The following is a 19893-nucleotide window of genomic DNA, read 5'->3' as shown; positions in this document are numbered from 1 at the left end:
TGGGGGTTCGAAACTCATAATGAGTTTTGGGTCCCTTTTCGGCCTTCCAAATCTCATAATGAGTTTTGGGTCCTTTTTGGAGTTTCAATACACATGAAGAGAGCACAGTATGTATGTCGCCACGATCAAGCGTCTTTGCCATAGAAAAACACTCACTATCTTGAAGTCGCATTAAGTATATTAAAGTTTGCAGGATGTTGCCTTCTCATTTGCGCTTTATTACTAAGTAATTTAATCTCATTAGCGCAGCGTAATCCGTGACAGCTTCACCAATGGTAGAGAACTGGACTTTACAGATCGAACTCATGAGAATTGTTAAAACTTCATCTATTTGTATGATTTACCAAGATTGTATCGATTTTTCACTACCGAAAACAGTCCAGTTTATATCATCCAGAAGATCAAGTGCGGTACATAGGTAATATAGAGTGTCCATGCGCATGCAGCAGTGGAAATGGTATTCTCATATTGATTTGCCCAGTAGCGGGAACATGTTTACTAGAAAATTAGACGGGTGGTCAATGTTTACCCAGTGGCAAGTAAATGTTTACTAGAAAATTAGACGGTTGGTCAATGTTTACCCAGTGGCAAGTAAATGTTTACTTGTTGATCGGGGGTCAATTTTTACCCCGTGGAAAGTAAATGTTTACTTGTTGGCAAGTAAATGTTTACTTGTTGACGGATATTTGGACTGGACAGGCGGAGTGCTGTGATAGGTTGCAATACTTTGAGTTTTTCAAGAAATTCAATGGCTTCTTTTGCCCCTACTGTAATTGAGTTTATTGAGAATTGTATTAAAATCACGGTGCATATCGCGTATGATAAAAAACTTTATTTACAACCAGGGAGAACCCGCGGTGGAGATGGTCTAAACAAGATTGAAACCCACATAGTACTGTACGTACTGTATCCCTGACCCATGACTGATTTGCTGCAGCTTACGGCATGTAATGTGCCAATTCCTCGGATCAGTCCATGCTGTCTTAAAGGAGGCCCTGAGGGCCTCCTTTAAGACAGCATGGACAGCCATGTTTGGATGTATATGTTTGCGATTTTCAAAATATTACATGTCCAATAATTTAATGTATTGTGTCAGCGCGCCGTGATCCGTAAATTGGCTCAAGGGGTGCATCATACCGGGCTATCGATAGGGAAGCGAACGGTCTTTCTGAGCAGTGATGCAAGGAAGTGGCTGCAAAAAAGCCGCAAATCTCATTATCTTACAGTGCCTGGTTCGATATAGTGCCGTTTTCGGCCCACTGACAGAGGGAGGCACTATATCGCGATCCCCGTGTACTGGCATTCAGGGACGTCAATAAAATGATTCAATTGAATTTTAATGTATGCTAAATTGGATCAAGATTGAATTCAATCGCACTTATGCGGTAGGCGACAGCCAATGGTGTGCTCTCGTATGGCACGTTGGTAGCGACAGATTCCATTATTTTAACTTTGTGTGCGCTATCATACTGTTAAGAAAAGTATTAAATGGACCAATCAGGTGCACGCTGACGTCCATACATGTCCAAACATGCCCGTCCATGCTGTCTTAAAGGAGGCCCTCACAAGTTGGCCACTTTCGCAAACTTACATCGCAGAGTACGACACTACGACACTAAAACAGTACCGTAGAATGATGCAGGATGAGAAAATACTGTCGGCATACAAAAAGAAAGCGATTTCGTGTCCCTCTCTATTCGTTGCACATGATTCATCCCGGTATCGTATCCACGAGTCTTTCACGCCGAAGCGACACCCCCTCTCAAAAGATAGGCGAGTCCTGGAGACATTTGTATGCCCTTCTCACTATTAGTCTGTACCACTTAATTTCGCATTGGACACTTCGTTGATTCACCTCGCTTCAAGTAAGCCTCCCTCTAACAAATCGCTGTCTACAGCAGCTTGCTCGTAGTCGGCTATCGAAAAGCTTCGACTGCTCTGCTTTACAGATAGAGTCTTAAACATTACATGACATGAATTCGTCGTCGGCACCAGTGTGGTTATTGGCCTGCTGTTGTGGAGAGCCTCGCATTAGTACAAACAACTGTTCTAACAGCATTTTGAGAATCTGTTCAAGTTCATAGTCCATCGAGTTCCCTTCCGCCCACTGCTCCAGAATCTGCTCCCACAAGGCATACGAACTGATGCAGGTGGTCTACGGAATGGAAGAAACAATGCGTCAGGGCGTATTCAACCCCCAGTTCCTCCGAAGGACCTCGTCAGCATCACAAAGTGACCCTCAATTTCCTTCGCGTTCCATGTAGTCCATGCCAGGGAGCGCGCTTACCAAAAGTTTTTGTTCACTATTTCTATCTGATATCAATTATCTCTGATTCTGCTGTGTTTTCCGTTGTCTGTCTATTAGTGTATGCAAAATGCGTGCAAAGATAACAGGCGAAAGCAGTAGGAAAGAGCAGTGGACATTGATAGAACAGTGGATAAAACGGGGATGAGGGTCATTCGTCACCTGGAATTAGTGAATGTTTAAAGATTCAAAAATGACCGATAGTGGCATGAACGTGATGGGTGTTCATCGAATGGACTTGCGTAACGTATGCAGCGGTAGGTCAGCCAGGGTATAATAGGACTGAACAAAAAGATAGATTGGGGAAGGACTGGCGATCTGGCCAGGGGGCGAGTGTGCAAAAGACGAGAGCGTGTGGTGACAGAGAATCGAAGTTTAAACAAAACGGATATATTCGGGCAGAGCAACTGGTGCCAAGTGAGATGAGTACCAAACAAGATGGTATGGTTCCACGAACGCGCCTGTATCCATGCCATCTGCAGTTACAGTGGCCGTGCCATGCCTCTGGGAGCTTTTATGACTTCCCTTCAAAGAACCTGGCATCGTACACTGTTTCTCGCATCTCAGTCGTTGAGGGATAGCAGTGAAGAGTGACGCTCCTTGTTGTGTGTGTATCCTTCGGTGTCGAGCCCTATACTTGAATGAATTCCTGGTCTGCTTTTCACAAATTCTGGTTTTCTATTTCTGGCTCTAACCCTGCAGAGCGCCCCCGATACTGCGCAGACGATACCCACCGCAGACTTCGGCCAAGGCTACTAGCAGATTCCATGACCGGTCCGGGAAATAAGTGGAAGGATAATGGGCAGACGTTGCAACTGTCTGGGCTGTGGCACAAGCACCACCAGGCCAGTACCCTAAGCATGTGTGAAATTCGTGCAATTTGCGTAGTCTTGAAAAACAAAAACCTACTGTACGTGCTTGTGTTAAAAGATATTGACATTCCGGACGCAGTTTCTTTCCAAAGGCGCACTAAACGAGGAAGATATCACCCCTGGAAGGATTTGAGGGATATCCGTGATTTAAAGGTCCCGAAGACACAGTCTTCCATGCTGGCCTTGAGTTTCTTAATCTAGTTGGCAGCACAGAGCAGTATCACTAAGACACACCCCGATATGCGCAGCTCATTTTGTGAGAGCCCTAAATCCAGTCCTAATCTGCAATTATGCGTTTAATAACATATCGACCTACTTTCGCTTCCGCCTGGAGGGCCTCTTCACTCGAATGGGTACGCCCTCGAACCCAAACTCTTTCCGGATCGCATTGGTAAGGGATCTCAAATAATTCATAGAGACGGCAGACGACCCGTCAAGACGAAACATGGGCGGTCTAATCTTCTTCTGCGAGATGAATTTTGTCACGCCGATCCGGTTGCGTTTCTCTCCATCAATTCGACCTCCGACACTCAGCCTTTCGTTAAAGTTGGCAACAAACCGATTCAGAGCCGATGTTGGAACCCGTTTTTCCCATCGCTCTCTAGATTTCTGCACAGCCCAGAACAACCGCCTCATCTGTGCATCTCCATCGCTCCAATCTTTTGCCGATATTTCCACCACCTCCACCCCTTGCAGGGCATGCACCTTGCTGTCAATCGCATATCTCAATGATTCTCTCCAAGAATCCATGTTATCGACATGGAGTTTGTCCATCTTGTTCACTACGATGACGACCGCCCTCCCTTCAGTAATCGCCACGTCTATCAATTTCATGTCTTGATGCGCAAGGGGATTTGTAGAGTCCAGCACGATCAAAACGACATGCGAATGGCGCAACGCACGAAGGGACGACCGCACGCTTGACCGTTCCAGGTTCTCCGTCTCCACTTTAACACGAGCACGGATCCCAGCGGTATCAACCAACCAGACTGGCACGTCGTCCGGTCGAGAAATGTTTTCCGGCAGCTTCCACTCGCACAGGACAGAGTCCCGCGTAATGCCGGCAACCGGTCCAGCGATTGACTTTTCCTCTCCAACCAGTCGATTCAATAGAGTAGACTTTCCTACGTTAGGCCGTCCAATTATGGACACGATAAGCTGGCGCAGCGGCTCTTCGCCGACTTTTTGTCCATAGCCAAGCACAAGTTCATCATCGAATGACTCTCGAAGTTCGTCATTCTCGGTTCTCTCAGTCCCCTCCGCATCGACTAATTGTGCTGGCGCGGCATTGCCCTGCTTTCCGCGATTCATATAGACACGATTGATTTCCGTGTAGAGATCTGCCAGACCTAGTTTATGTTCGGCCGACAACACGACAGGATCACCAAAGCCCAGCTCGTATGCTTCTATGGCATTGTTCTCAGCGCCGGCAACGTCGCACTTATTTGCGACGACCACGATATCTTTCTCCGAAGCTTCCTTCCGTAGCCATAGCGCTATCGCGCGATCGACTTGTGTCAAGCCATGGGCGGCGTCAAACATGAAGAAGACGACGTCGGCATCCCGGACTTCAGCCGCTGTCCCCGCTTCCATCTTGCGATACAAATTGCGATACACCGGTGTATCGGTCATAGCCGTCGCTGCCACAAGGGTGACCTCGCCGTCTGCGCGCGGCTCTGCTTTCCTCTCCAGGGCCTCCGAGACGGCATCCTCCAGGCCGGCGGTGTCAGTGACAGTGAAGCGGAGATCGGATATGGCAGCCGAGGCCTCGCGCGGGTCGCGGGTAACGCCCGGCAGCGCGTGCACGACGGAGCGAACAAAGACCAGCGGAGCGGGGTTGGACACGCCGTCCGTGCCGCGGCCGCGCACAGCCGAGGCCAGCTGGTTGAAAAGAGTGGACTTGCCGACGTTGGGCCGGCCCACTAGGGCGATGCGAAGACCGGTGTCGACGTACACTGTGGGGGCGGGGGCATTTCGACTGGGGCGCGCGATGGGAGCTACTCGCGCACGCCGCGAGGACGAGTGGGCTTGACGCAGCGGAGTGTGCGCCCGCGTCCACCGCCAGGACGGGCGGTGGCTCAACAGCCGGATCAGAACGGTGCGCATGCAAGACGCAACAGGGTTTGACAGGTCATGAGCGCCCCCAAGTCATACAAGGTAAGGTGAGTCGTGCGGAGGAGGAGAGTTGATGATCGATGAGATGGGACGTCGTGTAAAACAAAGAGGAGGCTGATCAATGATTCTTGAAGTTTTTGGAATATATTCTTAATGCCGTGATCCGCATGATGCTCCTTGGGCTATACTGTAGAAAAGCAGGAAAGCAGGATCTAAAATCTTTCTAAACAGTATTTCGCTTCAGGCGAGCTGAGGAGGCCTGCTACAGATTGCGGGCGAGACGGGGCGAAGACTGCGGGCGAGAAGGGGCGAAGACTGCGGGCGAGAAGGGGCGAAGTAGCTACAACTCTCTACTGTGGCACCACCTCATCTTCTTCTTCAAGCTTCTAGCTTCATCTTCTTCCTCAAGCTTCTAGCTTCATCTTCTTCCTCAAGCTTCTAGCCAGTGCTGCGGTGGTGCACAAAATTTTGCTCGAAGGACCACACCATATCAGCGCGCTGAGACAGTCGATTTCACATGCTGGTCTAGCTCCTAGACATAAACATATCTCAACGTTCTATTTCATGCTGTTCAAAACTTGCTTGTGCTTGTTCACGCAGTCCGTCGAGCAATACTTGTACGCCAACCGCGAAAAAGGGGTCAGTCCTTGTAAGCTCTTCTTGCATGATGCGCATTTGTTCCCAAGAAACCTAGCCTCAGCTGCCGCGGCTCGAAGCTCTCGCGCACGTTGTTCAGGAGTCTTCGCCTTTTCTCTCGCCTTATCCTTTTTCTTTTCACGCTCCTTCCGTCTCTTTGCACGCTCTCGCTCCGCCATCTCCTCCACCTCGGCCTCCGTCAACGGGCCAGGAATACCGGCCGTCGCGTAGTCGTACTTCGAGGGGTGCCGCCCCCAATAAGTACGCAGCGCAAGCCGAACTGCTTTTGGTTTTGCAGACACATATGGGGAGGCCCCAATCGCTGGGGATACACCGTGATCCAATAGAGCTTCTACAACGTCCGCATGTCCACAGACGGCACACACACCAATCAGTCCAAGAGCACCCTCGACCTTTTCAAACCTCGCATCAGAAGGGAAGTAGTGACACTCAAACACAATTGACTTGATCGCGTCATCACTACTCAGCGCATCTACAAGCTCCTGTCGAGCACCTTCGCAGCATAGACTGAAGAGTCGCGCAGTCTCAGGATCAATAACCGGCAAGTCCTCCCTTTTCTCCGTCTCTTCACTGATTTTCGCAACTTTCTTTTCTGATTCCTCCCTCTTTTTGAGATGATCTGTTCCCTTCTCTTTCGGTCCCTTGTCAACTGGCGTACTCACCTGCTTCGGAGCTTTCGGCATGGGCGCGGGTTTCGCCTTCTCCAGCAACTTCTTTGCCTCTACTGTAGCAGCTAATGAAGTTGACGAGATTCGGACCGAAGACAACTCTTCGTAAACCCGCTTCGCTTCTTTTAACGTCGCCCTTCTTGTAGGGAGCGGAATATTCCGAAGCGCATTCCGTGCCTCCGCGGTTTCCAACGGGCTTCCATTCCAACCGAATAATAAATCCTATTGATAATGTAGAATCAAACAGCGATATGCGCAACAGACCCATCGTGATGTTAGCAACGCCATCGCAAACGAAAAAACAAACAAACAGACCTACTTCTCAACAGGGCGCCCGCGAAAGTCCTGAAACGTACCCTTTTCTCTCGCTTGCTGGCTCGAACATATATACATTGTGCGGCAAGTAGATCCTCACTCCATTCGCGCAACAAAGCATGGACCTCATTCTGAAGAGCCTGCTCCCCGTATCGACGCAGCGTAGCACCAGCCGATTTGATGCGACTAAGATCGCAAACGCAGTTGCAAAAAATTCGAAAAGACTGTTAGTTGTCGGTGCTACACTTAACACGAGCCTCACCAAAAACCCGCGGCGTCTCCAAAACTTACTTGCCAGCTCCACGAGCCTGGTCCGCAGCAGCCTGGCTTCCGCCCTGCTTCCTCCTGGACGTGTATCGATGGAAGGTCTTATGCTTGACTAAAACACCATTGACATCCCACAAGCCCGCGCAAAAGTGGCCGCCTCCCGCCATGATGACGGCCCACGAGCCGCGCGTTGCCAAGCTAGCGATGGTCTCCTGATCGGGCAGGGCGGCGCGGTACAAGACGAGGAAGGAGTTGTCGACTTTGGGATCTCTGAACTCGATTTTCTCGGCGAGGCGCACGGTGGGCGCGGCTTCGGGGTTGCTCTCATCCGCCGAGTGCTCCGGCTCCGAGCCGGAGAGCGACTCGACGGAGCCCAAGTCTGAAAGGTCCTCGAACTGGGCCTCGGTGACGCCCTGGTGCCCGCGCAAACGGCGCTTGATGTTGTAGCGATGCCAGTCCGAGCGGAAGTGGTGGCGGAACGTGTCGACGGTGGCGAAGACTTGGTCGCAGGAGTGGCACGTGAGCGATTCGCTAACGGTGGCTTCCTCGACGGAAGGAAGCGTGGGTGTCGGTAGGTCGTCGACCGAGATGGACGCGGCGGATGCCGACGAGGCCGACTGCCAGTACGTGGGGGTGTAGTCGACGAGACGGCGACGGGCAGGCCGTTTGGCGGTGGATGGTTGAGAGGGAGGCATGAGGATAGGCGTGTCGCAGCGCCCTTGTATGTTCGGAGGCAGAGCGAAAAGGGATTACCGGTAGGTAGAGGGTGCGGTGCGCAAGGTTTATTGCGTAGCTGAAGGCAACGCCGCTTTTGCGTCGATGGGGAACCTCGGCGGGAACAGCTGTCGTGTCCAGCAATGCAGCAAAAACAATCATAAAAAAACGTGATATGCCACGTGTACACCACAAAATGATGCAAAAACGAACAAAAGGCCCGTCGCCCTGAGAAGGACACTCCGGTCCGAAGTTGTTTTGTCCTTTCAGCTCTAGCGCACCTTGGCAGGAGCGCTCCTTGACAAGGAGCGCTAAAGCTAAAAGGACGCACGCAAAGAGTCCTTGCTTCCGACTTTACAGCAACGGAGAGTTTGCAGATATCGCCACTCCTCTCACGCAAAGCTAGCGCAACACGCCGTGTGCATCATGAGGCGATTCGTCGCTAGCAACAAACCTCACTTCCGAGCTGGTACCCTTCAGGCGGTGTCCACCCCTTTTGCACAATGAACGCCCAGTTTCCATTCCAAGGGATAATGATCATCCCCTTATAGCTGGTGCGTTTCATCCCGTTGCGATGGTCGCCCATAACCCCGGTGCGCTTCGTGATAGGCTCCAAAAAGTCCTCGTGATACACCGCAATCACGTCTCTGTCCTGCGGCCTGGTCGTGAGATAGTTAGAATACTTGAGGTACACCGCCTTCGACATGCGCGAGAACACATAGTCGTGGTACCGCTCCGCCTCCAAGTACCCGAGGTCGAGCCCCGAAAAGTCCACCTTCTCGTCCGCGAGCGCCACTTGCGACACGTGCTTCTTGAAGTGGAACGACTGCGACACGCCCTTCTCCCCAAAGTTCGCCGTCCGGCTCATCTCCGGCCGGATGCATTGCCGCCCCTTCGTCTGGTCCGTGCTGCGCATCCAGTCATCCCAGAACATCTTGGGCCACTTGGGCCCAAGCTCCTCCCACAGCTCCCGCGTGAGCATCCACCCCAGCCCGGGGAAAAAGTCCGTCCGGTGCAGCTGCGTCGCATTCTGCGCCAGCGCTTGTATCCCGTTGTCGTTCCACGCCGACACGCAAAACAATGTCTCGTCTGTCTCCAACAATGGCGTCAACGCGTCGAAGTAGCTGAAGAAATCCGCTGCCACTTGCATGTCGTCTTCGACAATCACTACCCTCGGGAGTGCCGCATTCTCCCGGATTCCTCGCCCAAAAACTCGTGTTAGTGCCCATTCGTAGTGTCTGGATATCCGTCGGTAGGCTATAGTGTCAACGAAGGCCTTACCCTTTTCGACGTCGTTCTCGTAAGATAACGCATGGACCCATGGGTAAAGCCCTATACCGAGTGCATTCGCCTGGCGTGAAGCTTTCTCAACCACGTCTGCGACTTCGACGTGATCCTCGCCGTCCTGCCGGTCCATTGACACAATAATTGGCCACTCGCCGTTACGTGGGTGGGCTTTCAAAATAGATTCAAGGCACTTCGTAAGGTACTCAGAACGCGAATGCGTGATGACGAGGAGCGCGGTGGTTTCTGATTGCGGTTCTCTTGTTCGGTTTGGAATTGTTACTAGGCGGGCGTTGCTGAGTATTAGCACGATCACAATCGCAAATCGAGAAAACCAGCGAACATAGAAGCGCCATGTTCTAGACGTGTCTGTCAAGGAATGCTCTCTTGTTGGCTCATGCTTGGCCTCCGTCTTAGACCTGTCATTCTCAACCGGAGAAGCCCTGCGCTTTCGCAATTGATTCCGTTCACTCATCGGGCAACTACCAGCGGTTGATGACAAGCCGCCACAAACTGCCAGAACGAAAGCCAGTGGAGGCGACTGCTGTCGATGAAGACAGCAACCGTAAGCCGGGACAGTCCGCTGTGGGGATATGTTCACTGGGATTCCCCCGACTGGAGCAATGGGTATCAGCGAAGCCAAATAAAAGTCGGCGATTTGATTTGATGAATGTACAGTATGGAATAATCTACACGTGTACAAGTATCATCAGATTATTCCATACTTATACAGTGGTGCACATTGCTGTTCACAGCATGAGCTACTTCTTACTGGCTGTGCCTTTGATCTCCTGCCGCCCTCGGTAACACAGTTAACATTCATGTGGCCGTAAATAGTGAAGGCCGTTAAGCTTTGTCTGCAAAGACATCATGTTGATGCTCGTGCCCTGCATCCCATAAGTCCCCACGTCGAAACATGAAGGTTTACAGAGTGGCATGCATCGCCATCACCCAGATCAACTTTTGATACATAATTTCACCGTTCTACACACTTTATGCCCGCATGCTTAGTCTCAAATCATTGTGTTGAAAGGCAGAGAAGACATAAGTTTTAGCAAATTTGCACATCCAAAGCCAACGAGCTGCAAGCAAAAACCCCAAACGCACTTGCGATTATGCTTCATTGCATTAGTACACACAAGGACAGGAAGAACGGTCATGGGCAAAGCCCACAAGCCGTTCTTCATGAAAGCATCCAGAGCAGGACAATACACCTCTTCTCTGACGGTCATGTCGTTGAATCCCACTAGAGAATCTCTCTCCCCGCCCCCGGCTCATATTTTACACAATACTGTACCTATTTACAAGACCTAGAACTTGATGTCTGGGATATGTAGCAAACCACGGATTCGAGTACAATTTCTAGAAACGGATCTTCCGTCCGTTTTGGATCAGTAATCAATCGCCTTCAATACACCTTCTGTGCATCTTTGCTTTCCTGGTAAATAATTCTTCTCATGGATGAATGGGAATGGAAGGTCATATCCTGCAATTCTCTGAATAGGAGCTTTCAAGCTCAAGAAGCAATTCTCTTGTACAGCCGCAGAAATTTCTGAACCAAGTCCGCTAGTAACGGGAGCCTCATGGGCTATCAACAGCCGTCCTGTCTTCTGCACCGACTTCGATACAGTGTCAACATCCCACGGAAGTAGGGACTGCAAGTCCACAACTTCACAGGAAACCTGCAACTCCTTTTCGACTTGCTCTGCAACCTCCAGTAACACTCTAATTTGAGCTCCCCATCCAACCATGGTGACATCTCTTCCTTTTCGGACAACCTCGGCTTTTCCAAGGTCAATTTCATAGTCTCCTTCAGGTACCATACCAGTGCTGGCCCTGTACAGAACTTTGGGTTCCAGAAATATAACCGGGTCCTCTTCTCGAATTGAGGCAAGCAAAAGGCCTTTCGCCGTAAATGGATCTCTGCAAGTGACCACTCGCAAACCTGGAGTGTGGCAAAAATATGCTTCGGGGCTTTGACTGTGGTAGTGACCACCATGACCGACTGCTCCACACGGGGTGCGGACAGTCAATCCACCACAATTGAACATACCTCCCGAGCGGTACCGATACTTGGCAGCTTCATTGACGAGTTGATCGAAAGCAGGATAGATATAGTCTGCAAATTGAATTTCTGCAATGGCCGTTGTTCCGGAAGCGGCTAGACCGATTCCAAACCCTACAATTCCTTGCTCGCACAGAGGCGTATTGAAAATCCTCTCGGAGCCAAATTGAGCTTGCAGGTCTGAAGAACAGCGAAAAACTCCTCCAAAGGCCACGTCCTCTCCGAAAACTACCGCTGAGTCGTCGGTGGCAAGAGCAACTTGAAGAGCGGAATTTACTGCCGTGAAGAGGTTCATTTTCACAGCTGGATTTGGAGTTGTTTCTTCGATAGATTTTTCTTCTGCTGCCTGCGCTGCAAAGGAGAGGCTCCGGAATTGGCACCCTCTCAAAACTTGGTCGGTGTTACATCGCAGAGGAGAGACGACTCGGCGAATTGCAGAGGTAATGGAGTTCATCTTGCAGTCTTCTGGCGAATCTGCCAACAGAAAAGGATGGACGTGTGTGGCTGCGAACCCAGGGACTTGAGGTTGTCCGTTTGCCGGTCTCAAAAGGGTCGCTTTGTCTGTCAGTGGAGCTTGCCATTTTATAAGATTTGGCGTATTTCCTCTCGTGCAAGGCGAAAGCAGAGGTTTAGCTGGTCGACTGCGTCGTTCGCAATAGGCATGAGAGAATTTATGATATTTTTGGTGACTGGAGGCATGTGGAAGGAAAAAGTTTAGTTGATCCTGGCGTCGAAGTTAATTTGCGTTTGCCCACAAAAGTCACTTATTAACTTGATTGTTCGGGCGTCTCCACAAGTTTTAGAGAATTTGTGGCTGGGACATGACCTCATTTTGCCGACGAGAGCTTGATGATGGGCTTGCCGCCCATTGCCCTGTCAATTGTTGAACTACACAGTACGAGGCCAAGAAACAAGGTAAAATCACGTTGGAAAGATCGCCCTGCATGGGATACTTCCCAACCAATCGATTTGCAGACAGAAATGCACCGATAATAATCTGTCTTGTCTATTAGACTACTTCCACTTCTGAGAGCATCTCTACAATTTAACTGATTTTCTACTACATGTAAAGACAGGTTGTCTCACTGCTTCAGCACCTCATACCTGGGGATTATCATACCAAAGGCTTCATCTCGGCGCCCGTGATCTCTCTCAGGCCCCATCGGCGATGGTTCCTCTTTCGCAACCGGATAAGGGCGTCAAGTTCTCCTTTTGCCCTTCCCTTTAATTTTAAGCCCTCGCTTACGCGTCTTCTCTTCTGCGTGTTTCTCTTTCATGGACCGCGTCGCCTTCGTTGGCGCTGCTCATAGCGTCTCCCTTGCGTCACGATGGGCTGGCAATCGTGCATTTTCGCTCAGACGCGGCCGCCATTTCACAACCCTTCCGTCCTATCGCTCCACACTAACATGCTCGACTGCCTCCACGCATGCCGCAGCAGAGAAACCACGGAAAAAGAAGGGGAAGGCGGACCCCAGTCCATATTCTGCAACCGTCAATTTGCCTCAGACTGCATTCGAGCAACGCGCAAACGCCACTAAGCGAGAACCGCAGATTCAGAAGTTTTGGGAAGAGAATGCCGTCTATCAGCGTTTGTCAAGGGAGAACCCTGGCGATACTTTTGTTTTGCATGACGGACCACCTTTTGCGAACGGTCCGCTGCATTGTGGACATGCTCTCAATAAGATTTTGAAAGATTTTATCATCAAGCACAGCTTGATCAACGGGAAGAAGGCTGTCTTTGTCCCAGGATGGGACACCCATGGCTTACCCATTGAACTTAAAGTATTGCAAGGCATCAAGAGTAAGGAGAGAAAGAATCTGTCAACGTTAGGGCTAAGGCAGAAGGCGAGGGAATTTGCGAACACAACAGTTGCCAATCATATCACAGGTATGAAGAGATTTGGTGTCTGGGCTGACTGGGATAATCCTTATCTTACTATGAACCCTGAGTATGAGGCTGCACAGATTGACGTATTTGGGAAAATGTATGAGGCGGGCTATGTATTTCGGGGAAAGAAACCCGTGCACTGGTCTCCATCTAGTCGCACAGCTCTTGCTGAGGCCGAACTAGAGTATCCTGAAGGGCACACATCGCAAAGTTGCTACTGCGCTTTCACAGCTGTTTCTGCCCCTGCTGATGCGCCGAGTTTTTTGCGGGAAGTCGTTTCATCTCTTGGTGGGCTGGCGTTATCTGTGTGGACAACGACCCCCTGGACTATGCCGGCAAATAGAGCGGTCGCGGTCAATAACAAGCTCGAGTATGTTCTCGCGAAGGGACTGCATCCACAACTGCCAGAATTGACGGTTGTTATTGCAAAAGAGTTGCTCGAGACGGCGAGTGCGAAGTTTGGTACATCTGATATCGTTCAGGAGTTGGGCGTGTTGACTGGAAAGGATCTGCTGGGTGTGCAATATACACATCCATTGGAAGATGGGTTAGTCTGCAGAGTAGTTGAGGGTGGCGATTACATCACGACGGAAACAGGAACTGGTCTCGTTCATACAGCTCCAGGCCATGGGCAGGAGGATTACCAGACTGGGTTACGCGAAGATTTAGATTTGCATTCACCTGTTGACGACGCAGGAAAATTTACCGAGGAAGCCGCGAATGGGCGTTTTACAGGTCTTCCGGTGCTCGGTGATGGAAACAAAGCTGTTCTTGCAGAATTGTCAGAAAGATCAGTTTTGCTTCTCGAGGAAGCGTACGCACATAAGTATCCGTATGACTGGAGAACTAAGAAGCCTACAATTTTCCGTGCCACTGAGCAATGGTTCATTTCCATTGAAGGTTTCAGAGAATCAGTTTTGGAGGCCATCGAAAATGTAAACTGGTACCCTGCATCTGGTATTAAGCGGATTCGTGGCATGGTTGAAACTCGCGGCGACTGGTGCATATCGAGGCAGCGCTCTTGGGGCGTGCCCATTCCTGTGTTTTATGATGATGAGACCGGAGAGTCGTTTATGAACCAAGAAATTGTGAATCATGTGAAGGAGATCGTGAAAGAGCAAGGAACCGATGTATGGTGGGAGTTGGAAGCAGACGACCTTCTTCCAGAGGCGTACCGCGGCCGCAACCTGCGAAAGGGTAGAGATACAATGGACGTGTGGTTTGATTCTGGTTCATCGTGGGCTGCGGTTGCCAGCGCCAGGAATGAATTGGCATATCCAGCGGATATCTATTTGGAAGGTTCTGATCAACACCGAGGGTGGTTCCAGAGCTCCATACTAACATCTGTAGCGACAAAGCAACAAGCCCCTTATAAGAACGTACTAACTCACGGATTCGTTCTTGACGAAAAGGGTGTCAAGATGAGCAAGAGCATCGGGAATGTTGTTGATCCTCTGAGCGTCATCAACGGTGGGAACAACAAGAAAACGGACCCTGCGTATGGTTCAGATGTCCTTCGGTTATGGGTTTCTTCCGTGGACTACTCCGCAGATATCATGATAGGCCCATCAATTCTGCGACAGGTGGCCGATGTCTACAGAAAGCTAAGAAACACCTTGCGTTACATGGTCGGGAACATTCATGACTTCGTTCCTGCCGAGCATGCCGTCCCGTACAGTGAGCTACCGACGCTGGATAAATACATGCTTTCTAGGATGATGCAGCTTTCGGAGGAAGTTGGTCAAGCGTACGAATCGTTTGCCTTCTTCAAAGTGTACCAAGCGCTTCAGCGATTTGCAGTGGTCGATCTGTCCAATTTCTACTTGGACATCGCAAAGGATCGCTTGTATATTCCTGAACCGAACTCATTCCGGCGGAGGTCATGCCAGACGGTGCTGGCGGTTTTGCTGGAGAACTACTCTAGAGCACTGGCTCCGATTGTCTCTCACACAGCTGAGGACTTATGGCAAAGCATGCCGTATGTACCAACATCTACGAAAGCCGGAGTCGTCGATTCCAAGTCTGTGTTTGATGCCGGATGGTTCGAACGACGACCAGAATGGATTAATGTGGACGACTCGGTCATGAAGAATTGGGAAGTCGTGCTCGACGCCCGGGACGCTGTGAACAAGGTTTTGGAAGCCGCGCGTGTAGGGAAGACGCTAGGTGCCTCCATGGAAGCTTCAGTGAAGATCTACGCGGCCGACCCCGAAGATGCTCAGGCGCTACAATCACTGAGGAATTGCTCTAGCGACGTAGACAGTCTGGAACGTGCATTCATCGTTTCTGAAGTTGAGGTGGTATCGTCGCCTGACGAGATCGCCACGTGCGCGCACAGCAATGTCGAACAAGGAGAGAAAACCGGGGAGCGATTTAGAGTGGGAATGAACAAGTCGGGCGCTCCGAAGTGTGAACGGTGCTGGCATTACGACATGACCGTGGGGGACAGCCACGCGCATCCGGTGTTGTGTGGTAGGTGCACGAAGGCGGTTGTGAGCATGGGGATGGAGACGGCGCCTGTCGCTGCTGCTGTATAGTAGCTAGACATCGTTGCGTGGGATTGATTAAGTATGGAGCGTTGGGCGAATGCCCAATTCGCGACTGTGTGATGTGGGGAGGTGGGGGTGAATGCGTTGTTGACGAGAGTGAGGTAAAAAAGTTTTTGAGGGCTCGGAATACACGGCTGTAGGCGTTTACTTGCCTGGGGCTACTACCCCCGTGGCTCCGGTGGGCTCAATTAGCGCTAAGAAATCGGGTTGGAATCGGGACCGCGATCGCAGGGGTACGACGCAAACAAGCGGCGGCAGGCGATGTTAGCCATGTGTCATTGACAGGGAAAATGTGCGTTACAAATTGGGCGTTACTTACTCCTCTGGACAATCTTGCCGCCCTCCCATTCTCCCTTGATCATGGCAAAGCCGGCGCGGTCGAGGACCTTTGCGCGGATGGGCTCCTTGAGCGCCTGGCGCACGAGCTCCGCGCAGGTGTTGGAGTACTTGAGATAAGTCATGCCGGCAGCGCGCCAATACTGCACCATGTTACACACGAATCGGTTGAGACGGAGGAAATGTTGAGCGAGATGACAGGGCGGGGATGATGGACGGAAGGAGCGGGATGTATGGCACGCAGACGGAGTGCGCAGACGTCGCAGATCATCGCATTTTGCCACTGGTTCGTGCCACCCCACAAGTGATGCTCCCTTCACATGGAAGTGTAAGCCTGTGTAATTATAGGAGACTGTGAAAACGTGTACAGCTGGCAGGATAAGAAGTCTTTCGCAGAGGCTGCGCGTCAGCTTGCAGGTCAACGTTAAAAGACAAGTCGTCAGGTCGAAGGGCCCATCGTGAGGCAGACTTCCGCTGCATTGACCCTTTAGAAAGACTGGAGGGAAGAGAAGGAGATTGAGGGCCGCTCATTGTGTAGTTTTCTCGACCCCCCCGGTGTCAGTCTGGTGCTTTCTGCTTTTCATCCCAGTTTGCCCAAAGGAGTGCAACTCTCCCAACTGCGCCTGCTGCTCGGTCTTGTCAACCTTCCTCGTTCGTTGCTGAAGCACTGCCGATGAATCTTTTCGTTCTTATCTCGTACCACACATTTCAAAAAACGGTCATCGACATCCTCCTCATCTTCCCTAGCTTACCCTGACTCTCAACGACCTGCTTCCAGTCCTGCAACATCCCTTAAAATGAAGCCCATCCGTCGCGTCCCTCGCGAAAACGGTCTTCCGACCAACACGCGCCACCGGACGTCCCTCTCAAAGCTGCAGCGTCAGTTGCGCCGACGCACCCGCTTGTTCACCACCCAACGACACTTCCCTTTCCTCCTCGCCTTTCTCACAGCTGCGCTTCTAATTTTCCTAACTCTCTACCGCATCTCCAACCGCTCTCATTCGTCAAAACCCCGCTCCGATGAGCTCATCTGGCGCGTGGGCGTATCCCGCATCGACATCACCCCCGTTGACCGCGTCTGGCTGAGCGGCTTTGCGTCGCGAAACCGCACCGCTGACAGCGCCACGCCCCTCGACCCGAGCCTCCCCCTCTACGCCCGTGTCTTTTCCGTTCGTCCGCGCACTTTCGCTGACGCAGGCGGCGCCCCGCTCGTCATCGTCGCGCTGGACGTCATCGGCTTCGGGCGCAATTTTTCAGACCGCGTGCGCGCCGCCGCCGCCAGGATGCACGGCTTCCCGCGGGAAAACTTGCGCATCGTGGCAAGCCATACGCATTCCGGCCCGGTGGTAGGGCGCAATCTCGCCCCGCTCGTCCCGGATGACCCTGCGGAATGGGCGAAGATCGAAAAGTACGCTGACTTTCTGCTGCAGAGGCTCGTCGCGGCGATCGGCGCTGCGTTGCGAGAAAGGAGCTTGGTGCTTGCGGCAGGACGGTTTGCAAGAGGGAAGGCTGATTTGGCGGTGAATAGGAGGCAGGTGAAAGAGGATGAATTTGATGGGTGGCAGCGTGGTGACACTGATGACGAGGTACCGGTTATGTGGTTTTTGAAAGAGAGTGGAGATGTTGTGGTAGGGCTCTACGGATATGCGGCACATGCAACTGTGCTGACATACGCTTTCCGGTATTCAGGGGACTATCCTTCGCATACAAGCGACGTTTTGGAACGCCGCTATCCTGGATCGCGATGGCTGTTTCTGCCGGGTTGCGGTGGAGATCAAAACATTTACCCTCGTGGTGGTATCGATGAAGCTAGGGATTCTGGGTTGAGTTTGGCAAACGCCGTAACCAGCGCAATGGGGTCTTCGATTACCAGGCTGCAACAGGCGACACTCAAAGTGCAGAGTAGTACTGTTTTGCTGCCATTTGAAAAGAGGCGTGATAGGAAAGAACTGCGTCGCTTGCAGCGTTCAGCGCGCCTCCTGGACCGAAGAGCTGCAAGTGAGTTGTTGCAAAACGTGCCTAGTGGAGGACAGACCAGGGAATCTTACGATTTTCCGATCGCTTCGGTTACGGTTGGTGATACAAGGGTTGCCTTTCTGGGCGGGGAACCCACGGTTGGATTCTGCAAGACTATGCGTAACCAGAGCTCAGATTGGGTAGTTGGATACTGTGATGACGTGATGGGATATCTCGCTACGGATGAGGCCAGGAAAGAAGGCGGGAGAGAGGGCGGCGAACGTGCAGCGCTGTACTACGGGCTACCGGCGGCATGGAAACTGGGTTCTGACCAGACGATTTTTGACGCCATGAAAGATTTGCAGAGGACATAGGAGGCAAGCTGTACCTCTTCGACATGACTGACTTGGTACAGCTCATCGACAGCAGATACAGTTTCGCATGGACACTCAACTGAGTGTCCATGCGACACTGGTTTGGACTCATCTCGACTGAGTAGATGGCCTTTAGAAACAGGAAAAGCGTGGACAGAAAGGATATGTGCCTCTGCAGCCAGGGAACAGGACTTGCTTAAGTTAGTACTATTGCCGCCTCCTGGAATGGAAAAGGGTTGCCAATCTCGCAAAATGCATTGTCTAAGCACTAGTCAGTCTTTCAAAGCCCTGCTCCAGGTCAGCAATGAGGTCAGCAATGTCCTCGAGCCCGACGTGGATACGCATGGTCTGGCCATATCCATCGCCATACTTCCACTGTTCTACAGTGCGACACGAGTTAATATTATTCTGGATGAGCAGGCTTTCAAAGCCACCCCACGAAAACCCCATGGCATGCAGCTTCATGCCATCAAGCATGGCATCCACAGCCTTTTGTGAAAAGCCGGCTTTTAACTGGAAGCCAAACAAGCCAGCCGAGCCCTTGAACTGTTTCTTGAAGAGGTGATGTTGGGGGTGGCTCTCCAGACCAGGATGCATGACGCGGATGATCTCCGGGCGCTGCTCGAGCCACTTTGCGATCTTTAAGCCACTCTCGCCGTGCTGCCTGAGGCGGACACCAAGCGTTCGAAGGCCGCGCAAAGCCAGGTAGGCGTCGTCTGTCCCTGGGGGGCAGCCTAGCTCCGCAACGGATTTCTTGATGGCCCTATACGTCTCGGGGTCCTTGGCGGCAACAATGCCCATCATGAGGTCTGAGTGGCCGGCAATGTACTTTGTGGCGGCATTGATGGAGACATCACATCCATTGTCGAATGGAGCGAAGAGGGTGGGCCCATAAGTGTTGTCAATAAGGACCTTGAGCCCCCGCGCATGGGCTTTCTCCGCGATGGCCGGGACGTCCATGACCTCAAAGCTGAGGCTAGCCGGGCTCTCGACTAGGACGAGGGTGGTGTTATCGCGAATGAGGGTGGCAAAGTGGTCGGGCGACACACACGGTGAGAAATAGGTAGTGAACACCCCAAACCTTTTCAGAAAGAGGTCGCAAAAGGCTCGCGAGGGCTCGTACACGGCATCGGTCATGAGTATATGGTCGCCCGCTTTGACAAAGGCCAGTATGGCGGCGTTGACGGCGGCGACGCCCGATGCGGTGAGGCAGGCGTTGTCCGCGCCCTCCAGGGCGGCGAAGGCCTCCTCCAGGGCGAACGTGGTGGGGTTGCCGTGGCGGCCGTACCACATGCCGGTGAACGGCCAGTCGGACGAGGCGAAGCGCAGCGCGGCGACGTTGGGGAAGACGACCGTGGACGAGTGGTAGACCGGCGGGTTGACGACGGAGCGCTTCAGCGGGTCGGTGGTCCACTCGTCGCGGTGCACGCCCCCGTGTACGAGCTTGGTGTCCATGCGCACCGGGCCCACCTCGAGGTTCTTGCCCGACGTGCGCAGCGACGAGTGCAACGCCGCGTCCGGCGCGTGG

At 51.9% G+C, this 19893-nt stretch overlaps 10 protein-coding genes; 3 read left to right on the top strand and 7 right to left on the bottom strand.

Moving 5' to 3' along the window:
• The first annotated feature begins 1343 nt into the window (after positions 1-1343).
• Positions 1344-1553, top strand: CHC_T00005919001 (hypothetical protein). Its single transcript, XM_005717583.1, has one exon. It carries the CDS (start codon positions 1344-1346, stop codon positions 1551-1553), a length of 210 nt encoding a protein of 69 aa, XP_005717640.1.
• Positions 1554-3489: 1936 nt separating this feature from the next.
• On the bottom strand, positions 3490-5283 carry CHC_T00005918001 (hypothetical protein). The gene has a single exon (XM_005717582.1). The coding sequence runs from the start codon at positions 5281-5283 to the stop codon at positions 3490-3492; it is 1794 nt and encodes a 597-aa protein (XP_005717639.1).
• A 124-nt stretch (positions 5284-5407) lies between these two features.
• CHC_T00005917001 (hypothetical protein) lies at positions 5408-6885 on the bottom strand. XM_005717581.1 is given in 2 exon segments: positions 5408-6594; positions 6595-6885. 1 exon segment carries the CDS (start codon positions 6883-6885, stop codon positions 6595-6597), a length of 291 nt encoding a protein of 96 aa, XP_005717638.1. The 3' UTR covers positions 5408-6594.
• A 4-nt stretch (positions 6886-6889) lies between these two features.
• On the top strand, positions 6890-7024 carry CHC_T00005916001 (hypothetical protein). The gene has a single exon (XM_005717580.1). The coding sequence runs from the start codon at positions 6890-6892 to the stop codon at positions 7022-7024; it is 135 nt and encodes a 44-aa protein (XP_005717637.1).
• Positions 7025-7219: 195 nt separating this feature from the next.
• Positions 7220-7894, bottom strand: CHC_T00005915001 (hypothetical protein). The gene has a single exon (XM_005717579.1). It carries the CDS (start codon positions 7892-7894, stop codon positions 7220-7222), a length of 675 nt encoding a protein of 224 aa, XP_005717636.1.
• A 461-nt stretch (positions 7895-8355) lies between these two features.
• CHC_T00008757001 (Alpha-1,3-mannosyl-glycoprotein 2-beta-N-acetylglucosaminyltransferase, family GT13) lies at positions 8356-9672 on the bottom strand. The gene has a single exon (XM_005717578.1). The coding sequence runs from the start codon at positions 9670-9672 to the stop codon at positions 8356-8358; it is 1317 nt and encodes a 438-aa protein (XP_005717635.1).
• A 580-nt stretch (positions 9673-10252) lies between these two features.
• Positions 10253-11716, bottom strand: CHC_T00008584001 (branched-chain alpha-keto acid decarboxylase E1 beta subunit). XM_005717577.1 is given in 2 exon segments: positions 10253-10588; positions 10589-11716. The coding sequence occupies 1 exon segment, from the start codon at positions 11714-11716 to the stop codon at positions 10589-10591; it is 1128 nt and encodes a 375-aa protein (XP_005717634.1). The 3' UTR covers positions 10253-10588.
• An 821-nt stretch (positions 11717-12537) lies between these two features.
• On the top strand, positions 12538-15687 carry CHC_T00005914001 (hypothetical protein). The gene has a single exon (XM_005717576.1). It carries the CDS (start codon positions 12538-12540, stop codon positions 15685-15687), a length of 3150 nt encoding a protein of 1049 aa, XP_005717633.1.
• Positions 15688-18228: 2541 nt separating this feature from the next.
• CHC_T00005913001 (hypothetical protein) lies at positions 18229-18477 on the bottom strand. The gene has a single exon (XM_005717575.1). The coding sequence runs from the start codon at positions 18475-18477 to the stop codon at positions 18229-18231; it is 249 nt and encodes an 82-aa protein (XP_005717632.1).
• Positions 18478-18626: 149 nt separating this feature from the next.
• On the bottom strand, positions 18627-19820 carry CHC_T00008829001 (Cystathionine beta-lyase METC). The gene has a single exon (XM_005717574.1). The coding sequence runs from the start codon at positions 19818-19820 to the stop codon at positions 18627-18629; it is 1194 nt and encodes a 397-aa protein (XP_005717631.1).
• Between the last annotated feature and the right edge of the window lie 73 nt (positions 19821-19893).

Source organism: Chondrus crispus, genomic scaffold (assembly GCF_000350225.1).
Source record: "Chondrus crispus Stackhouse genomic scaffold, scaffold_323, whole genome shotgun sequence".
NCBI lineage: Eukaryota > Rhodophyta > Florideophyceae > Gigartinales > Gigartinaceae > Chondrus > Chondrus crispus.
The sequence above is the reverse complement of the archived record's forward strand: the minus strand, read 5'-3'. Positions and strand labels throughout refer to the sequence as shown.